This window comes from Mesoplodon mirus (assembly GCF_964341445.2).
Source record: "Mesoplodon mirus genome assembly, chromosome: 6".
NCBI lineage: Eukaryota > Metazoa > Chordata > Mammalia > Artiodactyla > Ziphiidae > Mesoplodon > Mesoplodon mirus.
Genome location: NC_138982.1, coordinates 105,348,541 through 105,371,208, shown reverse-complemented (window position 1 = coordinate 105,371,208; position 22,668 = coordinate 105,348,541). Strand labels below are relative to the sequence as shown.

The 22,668-nt window shown below is 35.0% G+C and overlaps 1 protein-coding gene across 2 annotated transcripts in view; it reads left to right on the top strand.

Moving 5' to 3' along the window:
- Window positions 1-19,860, top strand: part of EPHA3 (EPH receptor A3) — a gene marked incomplete at both ends in the record, with an annotated part of 362,616 nt that extends 342,756 nt beyond the window's left edge. For both annotated transcript variants that reach the window (XM_082625509.1, XM_082625508.1), the window contains 2 exons: window positions 12,873-13,028; window positions 19,755-19,860. In XM_082625509.1, coding sequence (XP_082481635.1) covers window positions 12,873-13,028; window positions 19,755-19,860 — 262 coding nt within the window. The remainder of the gene's footprint in view (window positions 1-12,872; window positions 13,029-19,754) is intronic.
- Between the last annotated feature and the right edge of the window lie 2,808 nt (window positions 19,861-22,668).

Sequence of the window (22,668 nt, the reverse complement as noted above, 5' to 3'; positions counted from 1 at the left end):
TACAGTGACTCATGTGTAAAAGATTTAATATAACCCCTTATAGGAGTTTTCTTTTCTTGTTTCTTTTATGCACATCTGTTGGTTTTACTGACAATTATCAAGAGTTGTGACTTCAAACTGATAGAGCACTTGCTAATGCACTTATAATAGAGTATATATTTTTTCTACCTTAATAGGAACAATTATACTGAGCATACATGATCCAGTTTTTACATTATATTTAAATAAGATGAATAAAGAAAATTTGAATCAAAGTCTTAATCAGTATATAAGAATCATAGATTATTTGTTGGAAATAAATTTTAGGGGGGTCACTCATATTGAACTTGGTAATATATATTCAGTAGGTAAAACTATTGATAACTTATCCTGCAAGGATGAATCTCTGTCCTAAATTTCAGAGACAGACTGTACAGGCATTTTTGGAAATCCACCTGACAGTTTAACAACCAACAGGATAACAAACTTGCCCTTCCTGGGCCATATGGTCCTCATTTTGCACCCTGAAGCCATTTCTTTTGATCTTTACTCAATAGCAATCGTAGAAAAAAAGAACATCTTTTCAATTCTTTCCATATCATAAAAGAGCATTCAAACCATTTCCATAAGATCAATATTAATATAAAGAGTAACTCATGCAATATGATCAAGAGATATTTAAATCCAATTCTATGTGGGAAAATTCTTAATATCAGATCATATTATGTGAGGATATACCCTCGTATTCAAATTTTCTTCAGTTCATTATTCCATTCTTATTGAAGTACATTGAATATTTTTATCCTAATATGTATTTTTAATACTTTAATGTATCCCCTGTATTTTGTCACAAAACATGCAATTTTAGGGAAACTATTTTTCTAAGAAGTGCCACCCATCTTAATTCACTAAATATAAAAGTTTTAGAAATTATGTTTATATATTTACTTATTTCCATTAAAATACACAGTGGGCAGATTGTGCTATTATAAATTTATTAACAACAACCTCAAATTACCATGCAACAATCTCAAGAGATCTTATTTTTCTTTAGAAAATTTGCTTTCCCACTTTTGACAACAATTATTCTATTCTTTTTCATAACTGATTAAACTCATTCCCTTTCCCCTTTAATTTTCCAGTGATGTGCTTGCCACATGCTTTATTGAGAAAATACAAGCCATCAGATGGGAAATTCCAGCAGCAAAACAAAAACAAACTGGCGCCTGCACCCATCCATCTTGTTCTTTTTTCCTCTAATTACAAGAGAGGAAAGTTCTTCTTACCTCGAATTAAAAGAGAGGAAGTGTCCTTTCAATGTCAGAGGCAAATCCTTTCTCTCTCTCTCTCTCTATCCCCTGCATACCCAGGCTCTTTCTCTCTCTCCTGCATATGCAGGCTCTTTATTTCTGCAAGATTATTGCCATAAAAATATGTTCTATTATTATGATGTTTCTCAAATTTCCCTAATACAAGAATCATCAGGAGAACTTATTAAATGCACAAACATCAAGGTCTAAAACAAGCTACTAATTTGGAATCTGCAAGAAAGGGAAATGGAATTTGGACATTTGATAAAAACTCCAGAGGATTTTTATCATCAAGGAAATTTAGAAGATGTTATTTGTCAACATCACCTCTGCTAGCCCCACATCTCTGCCAACTACTTCCTTATTTTTTTATCACCCTTCACAGCCAAACTTCTCCAGTAAGAGTCTCACACACATCTCAAAACTTAATATTCAAATTTTATCTTTTTATTTTCTCCTGATTGCCTCATCCTTCCACTGCCTTCCAAGCACCTATTCATTTACACATTCAGGATTATAGCCAGTCTTGGTACCTCTTTCTTGCTCTCCACACTTTGATCCAGGTGATCACTGGGTCAACGTGATCCATTTCTCTCCCTTTTCACTGCAAACACTCTCTCCTATGACTTTTTCTGCTTCTGATCTAGAGTACTGCAGTAGCCTCCTGATGTGTCCCCTGCTTCCATTCTTGTCCCACGCTAAGCATCTTGTCACAGAGCCTTCAGAATTTTCCTATCAATGTATGTATTGATAAATTATATATTGATAAAAATATATTGATAAATTATATACATATAATATAATTTTAGTCACCTCTTTATAACCAATTTTGAATTTCCATTATACTTAGGAAAAAACTCTACATTCTTTTTGATTGTTTACTAACCCTGCTCCTCCAATGTAATTTCTTTTATTCAAAGTCATTTCTTCATTTTTTCAACAACTATTTATTATAAGTTAAGCTACTATGTGCTAGGCATGTGCAGACGCTGGAGTACAGTGATGAAGACAAATATGGTCCCTACCATCCTGGAGCTTACATTACAGAAGATGTACAGTAGATAATAGACAAGCACAGATTATAGGAAGGAAATAAATAAAAGGTTGTGATAGATTATTAAAGGGTGGTTGAGGAAAGAGCCCTCTGAAGAGGTGATATTTGAGCTGAGAACTAAAAAAAGGAAAAGAGCCAGATTTTTTTTTTTTTTTTTTTTTGGCTGTGCTATGCAGCATGTGGGATCTTATATCCCCGACCAGGGATTGAACCTGTATTGGGACCACTGAGTCTTAACTTCTGGACCGCCAGGGAAGTCCAAGCCAGATTTATAAAGAACCATCCCCTCCATTAAAATATTTTTTAAAAAAGGATCTTGGCATAGGAAAAAGAAACTGCAAATGAGTCTGGAAAGTTCTAGGAAGTGGCAGAGGGACAACAGCATAACCGAAGAGCAGTAGAGAAAGGAAGAGTCTGTCACAAGAAGGCAAACAGAAGCCAGAACACTTGAGGCTACCCAGGTCATGGTGAAAACTTTGGAATTTTTTGAAATGCATGAGGAACCCATTAAGATGTTTAAAGCAGAGATGTGACACTATTTGATTTACTCAACTGCTTTGTTGGGGGAGAGGAATTTCCACCTTTCAACCTGCGCTACTTTCACTTAAATAGTACTCCAGCCTCAGTGACCAACCTCAAGTTCCTTCAGAAAGTCAAAGCATTTCAGACATGAGGACAGTAGCACACGCTGTTCTCTTTGTCTTAAGATTCTTCTTTGCATTCATCTTCCCTTAGAAAGCAGCTTCTATATCTTGTCTTAATTGAGGTATTCTCTTGGCAACATGATTTAAAGGTCAACACCATTATTCTTTCATGGGCCACTATGTCCTCGTTCTTCATCATAATTTTAATTCAGTTGTGTGCATTTTCTTTTTATGTACCCATTCCTCCAATTAACTCAGCCTTATGAGATCAGATGCCATGCTGCCTTTGTATTACCATGTTGATACTGGAAATTCAATACATATCTGTTAAGCACATGAATACATATTTACTGGAATAATAATAAATTTCCATTTCAACAGACATACAATTTTTAGACAAATATTCTAGTTTTATTCCTATTCATTATACAGATTTCTGCAGACATTAGTCATAATGGTAAAACCTTAAAATTTTCTCCTAAGCAAATCTCATGTTTCCCTTTCTGTCAGCTCAACTCCAGAAACAGTCCCCTCAACACACTTGGAGACCGTCTCAATCTGAGTTTGTGGCTGGCACCAAGGATTCAAATTTCTCAATGACTTAGTTATTTAGAACAATATATAGAATTATGTCTATAAAGTCCTTTAGGAAAAACAACATCATTCTATTATTTTTTATAGGGATGTTGTTTTCCAGAGTCTGCCTGTGTCTAGTTTTATGGCAAATTTTATTTCATATACTGTTACAGAAATATTTCTATAATGCATTATTTTACTCTTCAGCCTTCCTTAGAGTTGATGATTCATAACAGAAACATTTCCAAAGAATCTTACAGTGAGAGTGTCTTTGTGAATATCACTGCTGGAAGTGGGGAAGGTGTTTAAGCAGATGGTCAGGGTGTACCAGATTAAAAACTGACTTGTATGTTGCAAGAAGTGGTAAGAAGGGAGGGGAAGTTATATTAAATTTTATGTTATGTTTGTTTTCTGGTAATTGATTTATTTTCCTAAAAGTAGGTAATTGGAGGAGACATGAATAAATTTGAAGTTTTGACTATATGAATATGAAGATACAAATGTTTGTTTAGCAGTTACTTTGTGTGAGGCATTCTACTAGCCCCTGTGGTGCTTATACAGGTAAAGAGACACAACCTTCGACTGCAACAGCTTGCCTTTGAAAATAGGAGGAAAAGAAAAGTTCAGAAATACTATATAATTGACCCTTGAACAACATGGGTTTGAATTGTATGGGTCCAGTTATAGACAGATATCCTTGAATAGAAAATACTACACTACTACAGGGTTTGTGGTTGGTTGAACCTGAGGATGCCGAGGAACCTCCGAAAAGAGATAAGAATAGGGAGGGCCGACTATAAATTAACCCCTGTGTTGTTCAAAGTCAACTGTAATATCCCTCAGAATATGTAATTATTAGAGCAAGAAGACAAGGTTGTAAGAATCATGAAGGAAGGATGAGTTTACTTTTAGCTTTCAGATTATCTGGCAGTTGCAAAGAAGTGACTTTTGGATGATGGATGAAATTTCTACCAGCAGATAACAAGATAAGATCATATCAGGCTAGGAGAATACTGTACAAAAAAGTAAAACACACAAAAACTTAGGAAACTTCCATTTACATTGCATAATATATTTCTGCTATAATACAGTGTAAGAAAGGAAATTATGAGAAAGAGCCTGATAGATGGTTTCACCAGATAATGGAAGATTTAATGTCATCTTTAGAAATCTGGACTTTTGTCCATGAGCAAAAGAAGAGCCATTGAAGATGCTTAAATGCTATATTACATTGTGCCTGTGGAATAGTTCTCTGCAGCTATACCTAGAATAGCTGGAGGGGAATAGTTCATGATAAGGAGTAGGGAGGTGATTTCAGTAGTCTTGGGAAGGATTTATACTAGGGTAGAGCATAGAAAATAAAAAGAAAAGGTGTAACTTCAAAAAATTGAATGAAGTATTATAAGACATGGTGACTGGTGAGATGTGCAGAGTGACAGAGAGAGTGTCAGAGAGTACTTCCAGGTGAACAAGGAGGACTCTGAGAACAGTGCTCCCACTGACAGAGCTAGGAAGGGCAGAAGGAAGAACAGCTCTGTGAGGCAAAATGAGCATTTCGGACACAATGAGAGTGAGTCCTACAACAAGTTGGAAATTTACATCTCAAGCTGGGGGAGAGATTAAAGCTAGGCATCCAATTTGGAGCCTTCTCTCTGCAAACAATTTTTTAAAAACACCATTAGAAATGTATTTAGAAGGTACAAATCTTGGTCTAGTCATGCTGATTTTCACCACAAGTATCAATCTATCCATCTGTATTCTCCTAATAATAATTTAATTTCTAGTTAAAGCTCTCATATCCCATGGATTATAGGGAGACTTTAATCAGTGAAGAGTGGAGGGTGTTTGTCCACATAGGTTGACACTGAGACACACACTCCTCCCCCAATCTCCCAGACTGAACTTTTGAACTTCCCCTTGCTGCTTCTGTGCTGCCCTGTGGCCAGGAGTGTTTCTGAAGCATCTAAATGCCTCAGTCCCTTCGTGCAGAAGTCATGACCTCAAAATTCTACAAGAGCCAAGAAGCTGATTGAAATGAGTGAATGCTTCTACAGTGTGTAGCAGGGTGTGCTGGTAGCTTATGGAGATTTCAAGCTCCTTATAAGGGGACTACAGGGCCAATCAAGCCAGTAGGTGGCAATCCTAGAAGGAAAAATGTATGCAATATTAATTATTATCTCAGAACTATAACCCACTGCATACACTTCCACCCAGAGAGAAAGAAAGTGGTCTCTGTTTAGAGCTTTGGAGAATGGTACCAATTACAGAGCAGAAGAATATGAAATGGTAGGTAGAAACAGGAACAGCCAGAGTTAGGAATGAGACTTCAACCATCATAGAAACCACAGCCCAAGGAATTTTCCAAAACTGGATAGAATGAACTGTATTATCAAAAGGTGCAAAAGCGTAGGCAAAAAAAGACAACTGAGGAAAAAAGCCACTCAATAAGCAATGAGAAGGACACTGAATTCTCCTTAGATAACTATTTTGATTCTTTTAGAGTGATAGATGAGATATGAGATTTTAAGAGATTTAGTTATAATTGGATGATGAAAAGGAAAAGGCAATGTGAAAATAATGCTTTTGAGAAATTCAGAAAAAAATGAAAAATATAGTCATAATACACATGTATAAAAGGGTAAAAGTAAAGCTCCCTTCCTTTGGGTAAGAATTGGAGGGCTTCCCTGGTGGTGCAGTTGTTGAGAGTCTGCCTGCCGATGCAGGGGACACGGGTTCGTGCCCCAGTCTGGGAAGACCCCACATGCCGCGGAGCGGCTGGGCCCGTGAGCCATGGCCACTGAGCCTGTGCATCTGGAGCCTGTGCTCTGCAATGGGAGAGGCCACAACAGTGAGAGGCCCGTGTACCGCAAAAAAAAAAAAAAAAAGAATTAGAGAAATTTTTCTTAAAGATATTCTTGATAGAAAATATTGCTAGAAAAATAAATAGAAAATGGCCTTAGAATGATAAATTTTCTCTACTACACAACATGTTTTTGTTATACACATTAAAAGATAAACAAAATTCATTTTATTTTTTAAATTTATTTATTTTATTTTATTTTATTTTTGGCTGCATTGGGTCTTCGTTGCTGCACACAGGCTTTCTCTAGTTGCGGAAAGGGGGCTGCTCTTTGTTGCCTTGCATGGGCTTCTCATTGCGGTGGCTTCTCTTGTTGCGGAGCATGGACTTTAGGTGCGCAGGCTTCAGTACTTGTGGCTCCCAGGCTCTACAGCGCAGGCTCAGTAGTCATGGCTCATGGGCTTAGTTACTCCGTGGCATATGGGGTCTTCCTGCACCAGGACTCGAACCATGTCCTGCATTGTCAGGCAGATTCTTAACCACGGCGCCACCAGGGAAGCCAGCAAAATTCATTTTTAAAAGAAACTATTTTGAAGATTAGTTTTATATAATATACATTTATGTAACACATATAATATGATTATTTATTACATATATTTATGTATTATATAATAGACAATTAGCTTTACATTATGTATAAAATATATCTCTTGGATTTACATAAATTGATTAAATTACTTTCGTGAATGTAGTTAAATTAAAATTTTTTAAAGGCTTAAAAATAGAGAAAAATAACAGATGAATTAATTCATTTCTATTTAGGCAGTAAGATGCCTTTTTCTTTTTTCAATATTTATGTATATAAAGTGAAATAGGTGTGTTCTTTAAATTCACAAAATTTTCACGTGCCAGGGCATTGGCTTCTTCAAGACTATTGTAAATTTATAGAATACAAATTTTTGGCATAAAGAATTAAATAAAACATTCAATTTATTTGGGATAAGGTTCTAAAGTGAAGGTAAAGGAATTTATGATATAAATATTTAAACAATATATTTAAAATATTTAGACTAAGATTCTGAAGACCCAATTATACTTAGTTAATTTAATTGAAATGATTTTAAGTATATTGTTCCATTGCATTGACTGCTAACTTGTAGGGATTTATGTTTATTAAGTTGCAGAATAAATAGGAACAAAAATAAGCAGTACTTGTAATTTTTACCTGTTAATGGCACTAAATTAGCATTAATAAAATACTTCTTATCTCTAAAAGAACAAAATATAATTCTTTTTGAGAATAACTGCTGTTTTGACAAATATTATATCCTTTAAGAGAAGTCTGATGACCAAAAAACAATCTGTTTCTCAAAATGACTTTGACCTCCAATTCTGAAACTGACAGGGTGACTTTCCTCATGAACAAATATAATACAGAACATTTTAGAGGGAAGCAAATATTTCAAATACCCAGGTGATCTCTTTTTTTTTAATCTTAAAAATCAAAGCAGGTAATTTTACCACTGGGAGAAATTAAACCAGATGTAATAGCTATAACTGCTAAGATTTTTGTCCTTAAAGCCTAGAGACAATCAAAATAAACACAATGACTTTACTCCTCCTTAATGTGTTATTTATATACTAGTCTCCTGTTGGGAACTATATATACTTAAAATTATTTTTAGTTACTGAGGACAAGTTAAATTCATTTATTCCTATCTGGAATTTCTAACTTTAGAGATAAAAAAATCAAAAATTCGCATTTAAAAAATTGGCAAGTACAAAATTTTCCCCTTGAAATGTAATGACACCATTTGAAATTAAAATGTTAACAATAAATTATAAAAGGTATTGAAAAAGTATATTACTATTTTATATATTAGGCAATAATAAAGGTAGAGATAATTAACATTTTGCCTTTGAGAAATTACCCTTAAGTTTTAATATGGCCCCTGAAACTATTCACAACCACAGACAAAAAGCAGGTAATTATAGTGGTATAGAATACACCTCCAATATTATTAATATTTACTTCTAGACTTAGTAGGCATCTACTTATTCATTCAAGAAATGTGTATTATTCAGTATTTTTAATACATAAAAAATAAAGCCCTCTGTAAACCCAAAGGAGTCTTTTTATGGTATAAAAGAATAACTTAACATTCAATTTTAGAGTTTAGAATCCTAGTGCAATATTGAAATAAGATCATTATGAGAAGATATTCTTGGGACTAGCAGTTATTTACTGACATTTGTTCCCCAGTATCTGGTGCTAGTTGGCATGACCATTTACAGATAAAATAGGAGTTGATGGGAAAATAATATATGTGTACCTCTTTAATGCAGCAGTATGAAAATCCACAAAAGAATAATTCACAAACCTAAATACAAGGAGAGAGGAAGAAAGGGAAGAAAGTTATTTTTTGTTTCCCCTGAGCAAACATGTAATTTCCATGATTTCTTTTTAATGACTGCAGTCTGTGGCCAGTAGGTACTGATTTATGAAAAGCTGTAAAAGATCAGGTGGAACTCTGCAGGACATCGTTTACAGCTGCACGGATTGAAACCTATCTAATTTGTCTAGTAAAAGTGTGAGCTCACAGTGCACATCACCCAGCCTATAAATTTCCCCTTCAGACCCAATGTCTGGGGCTGGGTCTAAAAAAACGCCAATGCCTGCAGCTGCTCAAAAAGCCCACATTCCCCTGGTGTGCATGAAGAGACATCACAGGCTCTTCACAGTGAGAGACAAATTCCTATCCATTGATAAACTCACCAGATGTCCTCTCAGAGGAGGAAAGGAACCAATTTTTATTTGAATTCCCCAGAGAAATCCTGGAAGTGGAAAAATGATACTTTGCAGGGCTGGTTATTCCTAGGTCACTGGCATTAAAATTAGGTCCCTCTTTGTCTTCCTTATACTTTGATCCAAGTAATAAACAGAAAGACTCAGTTGGGGTCACTCTAATCCTTAATCCGCACATCCTGTTTTATTTCAATTTGTTTATACTAATTTTCTCTAAATTCTTGTTGAGTCTGACTATACTGTTGAGTTAAAAAATACAAACCATTTTGAATTTAGAGGGGAAAATTCTGCATTTTGCTATTAGGCATACTTCATAATATTCTGAATATATGTCCTGGGGTTTGATTCTTCATACCCACAAACCTATAAATAAAAAAGTATTGCTATTCATGGGACCAAGAGTCAACAAGTGTCGACATTAGATTCTGTGCTTCAGCTACTGTAGCAATTCAAGCTGTGGGGTGTGAGTGTGTGTGTATGTGTGTTTGCTTGCATGCCTGTAGATAGTCTAGTACTTTGTTGTCTCCTTTCTAGGTCTCACTTCATTTTTCTTATAAAATTTTCTCACATCTGATATAATGCTACTCCTATCAAATTTGTTTACTGATTCCAAGTCTTATCCAATGGGTCCAATGTTATATCTAATGTTGGCCAATGACCAAGGCTATGTCATTCATGATGGTCATACAAAACAACCCAAGAATAATGTATACGTTTTGGACCCTGGGTTGTATATCTATATCTGTAATTCTTCAAGTTCTTAGGAAAAAAGTAAATATGACATTTTCAATGATTTAAAAAATAAACTATTTTTTTCTTTTCAGGTGGGTAATTTAAAGAATCGTAGAAAATTATTTATGTATATGTTCCAGAAGAGAATAACATATAAAATGTTATATTTATATTTTATGATGTTCTAGGTATCCCTAAAGGAAATAAAATTAATGCTTTGTAAAATAGTGCCTAATTTCTGTTTCTTTCTTTCTCTTAGATAACCTGTGAGGATTAGTTAAAACTAAACCGTAACACATAATACAAATTACGAACTCCATAATTTTAATTTTTAATTTTTAATTTATAATTCAAACACTTGAGGTAGAGAAGATTGAAGCAGTTGAATTTAGTCTAATGGAATGAAGTTTGAAAAGTCCTCCACATTCAGATGTCTCCACTTCACAAATCTTGACAGGGAGGGAACTAGTTATTGATCTATATTTTCCACAGAGCATGCAAATATAGGCAGAACCAAACTGTCACATTCTCAGTGTTTTCTTAAATGGAGCACTAAAATTGTGTTAAATTTTCATTTTTATCAAATAAATAGTTAAACTTATTTTTAATTAATTAAAATTTTATTTTTATCAGATAAATTTAATGTCTCCCCATCAAAATCCAAATGAATTTACAATCCTATCTTGTATTCCAAAAAACAGCACACAGGTTCAGGGCATGCTCATTCAGATTTCAGAATCTTAACCTCACACTTAAGCGTGTCTTGTATATTAGGGAGTGAGTTGGAGAAATATCATCAATAGTAATGGAAATTCCACATATAAGTGATATCATATGATATTTGTCTTTGTCTGACTTACTTCACTCAGTATGACAGTCTCTAGGTCCAGCCATGTTGCTGCAAATGACATTATTTCATTCTTCTTTATGGCTGAGTAATATTCCATTGTATATATGTACCACATCTTCTTTATCCATTCCTCTGTTGATGGACATTTAGGTTGCTTCCATGTCCTGGCTATTGTAAATAGTGTTGCAATGAACATTGGGGTGCATGTATTTTCTTAATTATGGTTTTCTCCAGATATATGCCCAGGAGTGGGATCGCTGGATCATATGGTAGTTCTATTTTTAGTTTTTTAAGGAACCTCTGTACTGTTTTCCATAGTGGCCGTACCAATTTACATCCCCACCAACAGTGTAGGAGGTTTCCCTTTTCTCCACACCCTCTCCAGCATTTATCATTTGTAGGTTTTTTGATGATGGCCATTCTGACCAGTGTGAGGTGATACCTCATTGTAGCTTTGATTTGCATTTCTCTAATAATTAGTGAATCATCTTTTCATGTGCTTTTTGGCCATTTGTATATCACTTATATGTGGAATCTTAAAAAATGGTACAAATGAACTTATTTATAAAACAGAAATAGAGTAACAGATGTAGAAAGCAATCTTATGGTCACTGGTGGGGGGGGCATGGAGGAATAAACTGGGAGATTGGGATTGACATGTATACACTACTATATATAAAATAGATGACTAATAAGGACCTACTGTATAGCACAGGGAACTCTACTCAATACTCTGTAATGACCTATATGGGAAAAGAATCTAAAGAAGAGTGGATATATGTAAATGTACAACTGATTCACTTTGCTGTACAGCAGAAACTAACACAACATTGTAAATCAACTACACTCCAATAAAATTTTTTTAAAATAGCAATGGAAACCTCCCAATTAAAAATTCCTCTTAAATGTGGGCAGGACTCTGATTTGTCACTTAATTTTAGTTTTAACTTCCACATATATTATAGGGGCATAGCATCAGTGCCTAACTAATGTAAGGATTAAAGTCCTTCATATCTATGTGTTATGCTTAATATTGTAAGTTCTCATAAATGTTCAATATAATCCTTATTTCTGTTGTTGTTGTTGTTACTCTTATTATTCATCTCAAAGCAAAGGCCTTCATAACTACTATTTACTCAAGCTCCCATCCTAAGAGGAAAGAATAAAGAGAAGGACAATCAAGTGTCCACTGGTGACTGGTTCCAGGCTTATGAGTCAAAGGACAAGTCAAAGAGGCCACTGAGAGCTGAAAAGGCAACCAAGGCAGTTTACCAATAGGATGCTTCTCTTGGTTCTTCAGGGATGAAAATATGGTTTCCTCCATTTCTTTTGTTCCTTTGATTCACCAGATCTTGCAGCTGGTCATAGATCTATAGTAAGACCAGTAATTATATAAAGCAATCCTAAAAGTTCTTGTTAATGCTGATTATATCGTACAATAAAAGTCACAGTCACAATGTCTACCTATCTATCTATCATCTACTTCTGTATATATATTATAAATCTGATGTTGTCATATTTTTGAGAATTTCACTTATTGTTACTCATCTACTTTTTTCTATTCTTTTTGTAAGTTTTATTTTTAATGACATTGTGACATTATTTAAGTCTGTGCTGACTTTATGTCCTGCTGTAAGTATAGTCCAAGTTGTTCAAACTGTCCCTTAGACAGCAACCTGCACAGTGTCTACAGATGAACATCCAGTAGCCAGGATTTAATGTTGGAAACCAAATCCATCCACCAAAGCAGACAGAGGAGTATTCAGTGTGTTGTGTCAGCTATAACTGTAACCTAAATTATCACCATCTTTGCTAATGGTTAAACAAATTAAATTATAAAAGTATGTATGGATCTATTTATGCTTTTCACTGGCAAAGTTTCAGTAATTTAAAAAGCAGTCGTGAGTACAGAAGGGGAGCACTGAGACAAGATAATTACACAGTATTCTTGCAAGCTGCCAGCTTGAGTAGATGAAGACTTCATGGCAGATAAATTTCACAAATAAACAGGAATGCTACGTGAAGTCTGGAAGTTCCTGCTGATGTTGGTGTCGAATTTTGACACGCAGCAACTCTGCTGACTCCTGATCTCTCTCCCATTGGTATTTTCTTTTCTTGTAGGCCATCAAACCTTCTTCTGGACCAAAGCAACGTCGACATTACTACTTTCCGCACAACAGGTGACTGGCTTAACGGTGTCCGGCCAGTGCACTGCAAGGAAATCTTCACAGGCGTAGAGTACAGTTCTTGTGACACCATAGCCAAGATTTCCACTGAGTAAGAATAAGTTTTGACTGAACTTTCTAGTGGACATATGTGTTTAGGATTAATGTATTATAAATAATAGATGAATCTCTGAGGTACTTAACTTTCTCCTGTAACCACTGAGCTGGATCCTGGGTCTTTGTCAAGGACACCTTCTAGATTGAGGTGTGTTGATGTGTCTTCCTCTCTCATGCTAGATCCCCACAATAGGTGTTTTCATTGAACTATGATCTCCTTCAGATAGACCAACAGATACATAGCCACACCCAACCCCAAAGGACCCAAGCCCCTAATTTAAAACATAAGCAGATATGTCATGATAATTTGTATATCCTCACATTTGTGATTCTCTGTTATTTTTAACAAAGCCTAACCTCTATGGAAATGGAAAATTGAGAACTAAGTGGATAACCTGATATATAGGGAAACATGCTAAAGTCTAAAAGTAGTTCTCATAGCTATTAAATAAACATACCATCATCTATTACTGAGTGATCTCATGCTAGAAAATAAAGTTATAAATAGGTTTAAGACATGGTTTTCCTTAAAAAAGCTTATGGTCAGTTTGGAAGAGAGAATATGCATAATTAATATATATTAATTAGTATTAATTTATGATTTCATGTGTTAAAAGCCAGTAATAATCAAGTATAATATGCTATACATCTTAGACAGTGGTCCTGTGGTACAATAGGGATACTTTGGTAATAGGAATTCTTTGATATGAGAAACCCATGGCCTTAAAGAGAGGGGATTTATAAGCAATCAAGAGAACACAGTGAATAATCCATAAAATTCATCCTCATTCACCAGGTATGCTAATTGGGAACAGGAAGTGAAAAACTGAAAGCCATATTCTTCATCTCTCTGTGAATGAGAGACAATTTACTTCACTTTCCAATGAGATTGCCTCATTTTTTCTTTTTCTACACAGTGACTTTTTCTGTTTTCCCATGCACATAGCTGAAAATGACTCTCTCAACCCTAGATCATACAACCTTGATATGCCATTCAACTGACCTGGGTCCAACTCTCTTTCTTCTAAGTCCCCCGGAGAGACATTCTGATGGCCTCAGTCTTGCTTATAGACTGGCTTCTCCAAAGTCATGTCTGCCATGAGCTAATCATTTCTATTCAAAGGAAGAAGAGTGAGACAGCATGAACTTGACTCTAGGGGTCCTTTCCTGAGGGCAAGATAAAGGACTGCTCCAAAGAAAGAGGTTTTGTGTGGGGCAGATACATCAAAAGTTGTCCACAATTTTGTAGCTTGCAAGGTCTGTTTGGAAACTGTATCCATCTTTGAGTCAAAATCTTCTATCTTTGATCTTTGTTACATTAAATAAACCCTTTTGTGCTCTCAAGTTCCTTTAAGTCATATCCAATATTTGAGTATTTAAATGTTGTTGAATATTTAAGGACTTTCATTGTCATCCTGTCAATCATTTAAACAAAATCACCTTGGAGAGCTATAGATTAGATGTCAAACAGGGGTGTGTAGTGTAATTAATAGAGATACAAGTGCCTAACAAATAGGTAAAGAAGTTTACCATTTATGGTATATACCATTCAGAAACACAAACATCACAAAAGGATCTATAGCAAGGGAATATTATTATTGAAGAGGAGAATTAATTCTTAGAAAATAAACTCACCCTAGTCTACTTAATATGTGTTGGCATTCCTGTTTAAAATAGAATGTAGTATCTGTTGAATAGACTTCTGACCCAATCGACAATGTGTTTTGGGTTTCTATGGTAGTTATTTTGATCAGACACAGTCCCAGGATATATTAATGTATTTAAATATTTTTATAAGTTCTTATTTTAGTAATGTAAACAGTTTGGGAGCACAGAAGCATAGCAAAGAACAAGCACAAAGTTAAAATTTTCTACACCATTGACAGAGTTTCAAAGGCAAATGTTTATTCTCAATAAAATATCAACACTCAGAGCTTTTAGATAATGGAACACTATATTGAAGTGGATGAAGCAGAACATTGTTAATATGATTAACTGCTAGCTCACAATTTAAATATAGTCAGATATTCTAATCTATGAATATGGTCAGAAAGCTATTTGCTTAAAAAGGTAAAGTGGCAGCCTTTGTTACACTTCCAAGTTAGGGATATATTTGTCTCAACAGTACAGTATTGGATGCTAAGCTCTTTTTGGCTGGTTAGAATATTTTCACTTAATTGTTATGATTATTTAAACAACCTGTGAGTGTACATTCATGAAGAATGAAAACTGGTTTTTCCTAAGAGATTCGGCTCTTTTAGGTTGGCCCTTCACACTGACCCAGATGGTTTCAGATCTCTCTGTATTTCAATGTTCTTTCTTCTGTCCTTTCTCCTCAATTCAGGGACAACACAGAATTAACATCTATTGACCTAAAACTCCTTGAAAAGAGTTGTTTACTTTTTGGGTCTCTGCAATCTCTACCTCATACTTACCCTTGTTTATATTATAAAAATGAGAATTAAAAAATATTTAATACACTAAAAATTTGGAAAAATTTGGTGAGGCAACATTTTCACCTTAAGTGCTGTAAAATATTTAACTCGATATTTCATTCTTCCTTTTGCAGTCTTAGGCTTGTTGTTTGAATTTGATTCCTTCCAATCCCTATTTTCTTTGTGTCTTACAGAGTCAATTCAGAAATGATTCCCTTGACCAAATAACTCCAGAGAATCTCCTAGAATAAGACAGAGATACTTTGAAAAGGATATTACATTTGTTTTTTACTATCCAGACTATGAATCATAGGAAAAGATCAAGAGTTTCATACTCAAATAAATATTAACTTATTTCAATTAGTTTAGGGATCTCATTTTTAGGCCAGCTACTCAAGTCATCTAATTTTCAAATAAACTTTTTTTAAAATGTGCAGTTTTATTCAGTCAACATACTTTTTTAAAATATTATTTCATAGCTTAGGATGGATTTAGGAAGGTTAATGTGAGAAGGAACGAGAGAATGAGAAAGGGCAAGAATGACTGTAGAAACTGGAAAGAGAATTAAGTGTGTGGAATGAGTAGGAGACAGATTAATTGCTACATGTCATTATCCTGCACCCTTGGATGCCATTTTCAAAGTATCATCACCTATCCTTTTGCCTTTGAAGTACCAGATAGCTTATTAACCTCTGGTCTCAATCTTGAGCTGCTCTTTAGTCTTGAACTTTTCCACTGCTCTTCTGAATAGGGTAGTCCTAATGAGATAAGCGTATGGGGAGTGTTACTGAGACTACAGCAGCTGGATGTTTAGAGAGATTTTGGACTTGGCAGGGTGGTGGGTAGAACACATTTTGGTAGGGGGAAAAGAAGGTAGAGGGTACATAAAAACTCAAGTTAAGGCATAACCTAAAGGGATATTTACTGTAATTCCCTTTTCCAATATAATCCTTTGCATCAAATATAAACAAAATTATGTATCTACTTGCTTATGTTGGGTTCCCAGACACTGAATCTGAAACAGTTTTATGCAGAAGATTTCTTCAGGTGCCCTTGGGACATACATCCATAAAGAAATGATAAGGGGGCCTTGGACTGAAGGAGAAGACTCAGTCCTACCTACTGGAACAAGAGTCCTAGAGCTTGGCTGGCCCTTCAGAGTTGTCCGAAGCTGGTCTGCAAAATTGCAGCATCTGATTTTTTCCAGTGGCCAGGGTATTGGTGCTTCAGTTCCAGAGGGGAAATAAGGGCCAGGCAACATAGCATATAATACTATGTTTAAATTTGTCAGTGAGCTTAGGAAATTAGTATATTACCTTGGAGCATTTATTTTTCTCTGCTTTCCATGATTACATTTTCTTTTTTAATCTTGTAAAGAGGGGGAGAAGGAAGAGACAGAGAAAAAAATCAGGAAGTTATAAAAAATATGATATAGAATTGGAAGAAAGATGAGAGAAGAAATACAAAAACAGTGAGGATCTATTGATTTATATACATTTATATGTCTTGTTTTCTAGCTCTTAGATTCATAACCTGACTTTGTTATAGTTTGAGGATGAGTAGGAAAATGTTTATTGTTCATTTTAAAGATAGATCTATGGTATCCTTATAAAAGAATCAAAATCCTGTAGAGCACACCTTCTCAAAAGCAGGGGTCAACATAAATAGACTACGTTACTCTAAGTGAAGGTTTCATTATCCACAGTTACACAAAGGGTGGCAAGCTTGATGTCACCATAGTTCCCCACTAGCCTTCCTGGTGAAGCAAGGTAGCTGAAGACTGTGATCAGAGAGGACCTCAGGCAAAATACAAGTTGTCCATAGAGAATTTATCAGACCCTTGAATGGCAGCAGGGGGGTAACCTGTAGGGTATCAGGATTTCATCCCCAGCTCAGATGATAGGAATGCAACTGAGCCTTAATTACTTTTATGCAGCAGATGCTTAAATAATGTGTAAACTGCTTCTTAAGTAGTTACCTATTGTCTTCTTGCACACCTTTATTGCTTGGGAACTCGGTTTTTTTTTTTTTTGAATTTTATTTTACTTTTATAGAGCAGGTTTTTATTAGTTATCTATTTTATACAAGTTAGTGTATATATGTCAATCCCAATTTCCCAGTTCATCCCACAACCACCAACATCACCACTCCCCCCCCCCCCCAGGGAACTCACTTCTTAAGAAATCAATTAGTTCAATTCAGTGAGATTGAATTCCCAATTTTTCATTCTTTTTTTAATGCTCAATATAAAGGGGTTCCATCTGTGTGTGTGCATGTATTTGCATGTATGTACTTTTCCTTCTTTTCACTTTCAGTCTGCCTAGCACTCCTTGCCAAGTGACACTTAATCCTCTATCAACTTCCCCAGATAAACATATTTTGGACTATCGATTCACTCTTTAGTAAGTACATGTTGAGCCCCGGCTAAATGAGGGTCATTGTTCAGGGTGTGGTTGATAAGCAGAGTATAAAACCAACAAGAATCCCTGTTCACATGGAATTCACCTTCTTGCGGGACAAGATAGAGAGTAAAGAAAAATAAATCAAGAAAAAATGGCAATATGCTGGATGATGATAAATACTTTGGAAGAAAATGAAACAAAAAGAAAATAGGAAGTGGTGCAGGTATGAGTGCAGAGAGCGTTTACAATATGAAATAGGAGGATCAGGGAAATCTCATAAGAGGGGGATGTTTGAGTAAAGACCTGAAAGAGATGAAATGTATGAATGAATTACTTAAATCAAGAATAGGGGATTCCCTGGTGGCATAGTGGTTGAGAGTCCTCCTGCCGGTGCAGGGGACACGGGTTCGTGCCCCGGTCCGGGAAGATCCCACATGCCGCAGAGCGGCTGGGCCTGTAAGCCATGGCTGCTGAGCCTGTGTATCCAGAGCCTGTGCTCCACAACGGGAGAGGCCACAACAGTGAGAAGCCCGCATACTGCAAAAAAAAAAAAAAAAAAAAAAAAAAAAGAATATTTAATTAATCATTTGCACATGTTTAGCTAAGTCTTTTTCCCCCCAAATGAAATTCTATATGCTCTTATAATCTTTATTTTAATGTTTTATTTCTGAGTTTTAACTATTTTAAATTTAATAATTTTGATAAATAGAGAAATATCCTTGCCATTTTTTCTACTTTGAAAGAACTTTCTGCTTTAAAGAAATTGTTCCAGTTATCTATGGCTGTACGACAAACTGCCTCAAAACTAAAAGGCTAAAACAACAATGATTTTATTGTATACACAGTGTCGTGAGTCATGAATTTGGGCAGAGCTCAGGAGGGTGATTCTTCTGCTCTGGTGTTGGTACTGAATTAGGTATTCATCTAACATGCATCTGGTCTAGTCCAGAGGGCTTGAGATGGTTTCACTCTTGTCTGCCTTGGTGCAGAAGCTTCATATAGCTGGGTCTGTAGACCAAGTGCTTACAGATGACCTCTTTGATATCATAGTCTCAAGGTAGTCATACTTCTCACATGGCAGCTCTGGGGCCTAGAGAGGGTGTCTCAGGAGATAAGAGGTAGAATCTGTTAGTATCTTAAGATCTGAGTGCAGAAACTGATACAATGTCACTTCAAACCTATTCCATCAGTCAAAGCAGTCCCCAAACTGGCCCAGATTTAAGGGAGACAGGTAATGCCCCAAAAGAATGTGTGACCATCTGCATTAGTTTCCTAGGGCTGCCATAACAAATTACCACAAACTTACTGGCCTGAACAACAGAAATTTATTTTTTCACAGTTTAGAAGCCAGAAGTTGGAAATCAAGGTATTGGCTTGATTGGTGCCACGCTTGCTCCAAAGTCCAAAAAAAGGAATCCTTCCTTACTTCTTCCAGTTTCTGATGGATCCCAGCAAAGTAACTGCAATCTCTGCCTCCATCTTTACATGGTCTTCTTCTCTGCATCCCTGTGTGTCCTCTTTCTCAAATAAGGATAGTCTCACTGGATTTGGAGTCCATCCTAATCTAGTATGATCTCATCTTGACCCTTCTCTTAATTACATTTGCAAAGACCCTATTTCTAAATAAGGTCACATGGTGAGGTTCCAGATGGACAGAAATTTTGAGGGGAACACTATACAACCCACTATACCATCTATACTCTTACACAAGAATAGAGGTGGAATAGTCAGGATATAATATACAAATGGTGCAAAAATCAGAAAATTATGTCTAAAGCATTGGGATCTATAATTGCACAAGCTTTGTTAATTGAAAATCTCCTATTTACATACTATCCAGGAAACCATGATTCTCACCAGAAATTTTCTCCTTTTTTTTTACAGTGACATGAAAAAAGTTGGTGTCACTGTGGTTGGGCCACAGAAGAAGATCATCAGTAGTATTAAAGCTCTAGAAACACAATCAAAGAATAGTCCAGTCCCAGTGTAAAGTGCTATTTCTGGAAGGAGGTGGTGGCTGTGGAAGATGTGGTGTCACTCTGCAGACAGATGTCAACACTGGAAATACTGGTGGACATTCCATGCCCAATAAGACACTCAGATACGAGTACAAATGCCTTAAAATGGAATTGAAAAACTCTTTATTTTCCCCTATCATTTAGTGGATGGGTGGGTGGGTATATTTTGTTTTGTAATTGCTTTTTGATATTAGTTGATGGATTAAATCAAAATTCTGCAGCGCAAAATGATGAACTAGCATAGAGCTATTGATCATAAACTATCATAAAAGCAAAACAAGTGAAATAACATCATGAACATGGTGGCTCTGTTTACAAATAGCCACAAAAGAAAAGATGTGATATTTTTATACACAGAAGAAATCTGTAACAGGTATTTTGTTTCTTTCAAAGCAAACAAAATAGAGGAATTCATACCTCAAACTATCTGGCCATATTTACTACCTTTTCATTGTATTATTCCCTTTCATCTGTTAAAAGGCATATGGAAATGAAGTTTGTAGTTGTTTTAAGTACTACACATTTTTAATTGTTAGCTTCCTTAAGTATTACCGTGTAAAAAATGTTTTAATTTTGAAGAAAAGTACATATTTATTTTCTTTTGAATTGTTTTTATTGTTTTCTATTTATGCCTTGATGATTTAATTTGGATTGGTGACAGTCAAGTGCCAAATGCTCTCTCAAATTGTCAGCAGTAGGAAACATAGAAAATGATGGGTTTCTTTCCAGATTTTTTGAACCATCCACTTATATGTATCTATATCTATATACAAAAAGAAACCAAACCCTTTCCTTGTTCATACACTAGTCAAATCTCTCACAGTCTGAATTATTCCATCCATTTTTTTCTCTCCATCTTATAGTAAACTGTACGCTCCTAATTTAGTGTAATATACTGGCTTGTGTGTAATGGATTCTCAGTGGCATACCTGCCCTGCTCTGGTGCTTAGGAGACCATCAATTCCTTCCATTAGTAAAAGAGCTACGTTAGAACTCCTGAATAGAGAATAGCTACACTGGAAAGGATTGGGATCCTATTTAGATTGCTGTGTTAATTGGCAATATAGCCTATAAGCTGAAGCATGAATCAAAAAATCACTTGCTGACTGGCTTTGAAATGCCACTTAATAACTTTGCTTAAACTTGTTGAGCTATTTATAGAGAATGATGATAACTAAACTACTCATCTGCCTCACTGGGGTTTTGTTAAATTAATTAAACATTGTCATCATCATCAATAGCAAGTATTATTATCTTTACGAATCTCTGCTGAAATGCACCTATTGTAGTTTTGGTGTATGTCTTAGAAGCATTGAACTTCTTGACACTTATTGAACATATCATTTTCAAAATAGCTGGTTGTCTAGCAAGACTCAAAATCTGGAAAGATCTCGTATTGCAGGAACTTACACTTACTATTCCATAAAGGTCAAATATGAGCATACTCATTAATATTTGAAATATATACCTGGTGGAGATCTAGCCATAATATATTTTGAAGCAACATTTTAGCTATATCTATATTCTTTGTAATGCTGATATGGTCATGTTATTGGAATAAGAAATGCATATGTCACAAAATAGAATGGATAAAACAATGCCACAACCTTTATGTTCTTATGCAAAATGGAACACTAACACAGCTTACAGTCACAGATCAAAATTCACAAGTGCTAATCTATTGTAAATTTAGTGTAATAAGGCTTAGGTTGTGTTCCTCATATATGGAATTATATCTCAAATTTCTGCAATATTCCTTATAGTCAAATCATCCTACTAGAATTATGTATTGGGTGTATAAGAGCATGAACCTTTTAAAAAGATATATGTGATTATGAAATTAATTACAAATTTCACTTAAGCCTGCTAGAAGCAGATAAAAAAAAAATTTTTAAGCAAACATTTTGTGTTGTGGAATGTTAGATTGAGATCTGAATCTGGCTTCAATCTCATTTTTTTTCCAGACTAGCATTTACTTTCTTAGGTACTCATCTGTGCATACGCAACAAAATCTGTGCATTTCATGAATTAATAGAAGTTGAGGATTGTTGAACCTATTTCATTTATTTTGACTGTGGTTTCCATTTGAAAGTTGAGATTGTATATGCAGTATATTGCTCTTCATTTTTTCACTATTTTTCTATCTGACCTCTTATAAATTTACTTTACACAATCCTTACCCTGTACATATGTAAACATAACAGTGTACGATTCTTAACCGTGGAGTAGAGGTACTAGAATGCTAATGGCCATCTCTTTGTACAGAAACTGCATTGGCTTTCAATAAACATGAAACCACAACTCATTCGCAACGTCATGTACCATATTATCTGTTTTGTATCTTAAATTTGTTTTACATATATTATTTATTTCTGGTAACTTGCCCATTTTAAGCTGTACTAAGTATCAAATAAGCCATGTATAAATGTGATATGATTGGCAATATGTATGTACTTTAAGTTTGTATCTTCAAAACATTACTCATTTAGTTTATGTTGTACAATGTAGATGGCCTCTTACTAATGTAAAATGATTTGTAGTGGAAACATTTATATTTTTATAATAAACATAACGAAAATATTTTTTACAGATTGGAATAAAGAAGTGGTCTTTGAACCTTTTTTAAATATTATACAAATATGTGCTTATTTAAACAGCAAAATAATGAAATTTATGTAAGTCAAGAAGAATGTGCTGTTTCTTTTTTCTCCATTAGTGAGGAAGGATTGGTGTTATATTATCCACATTTTTTTGTTTAAATCTCATTATCAATCAGCTAG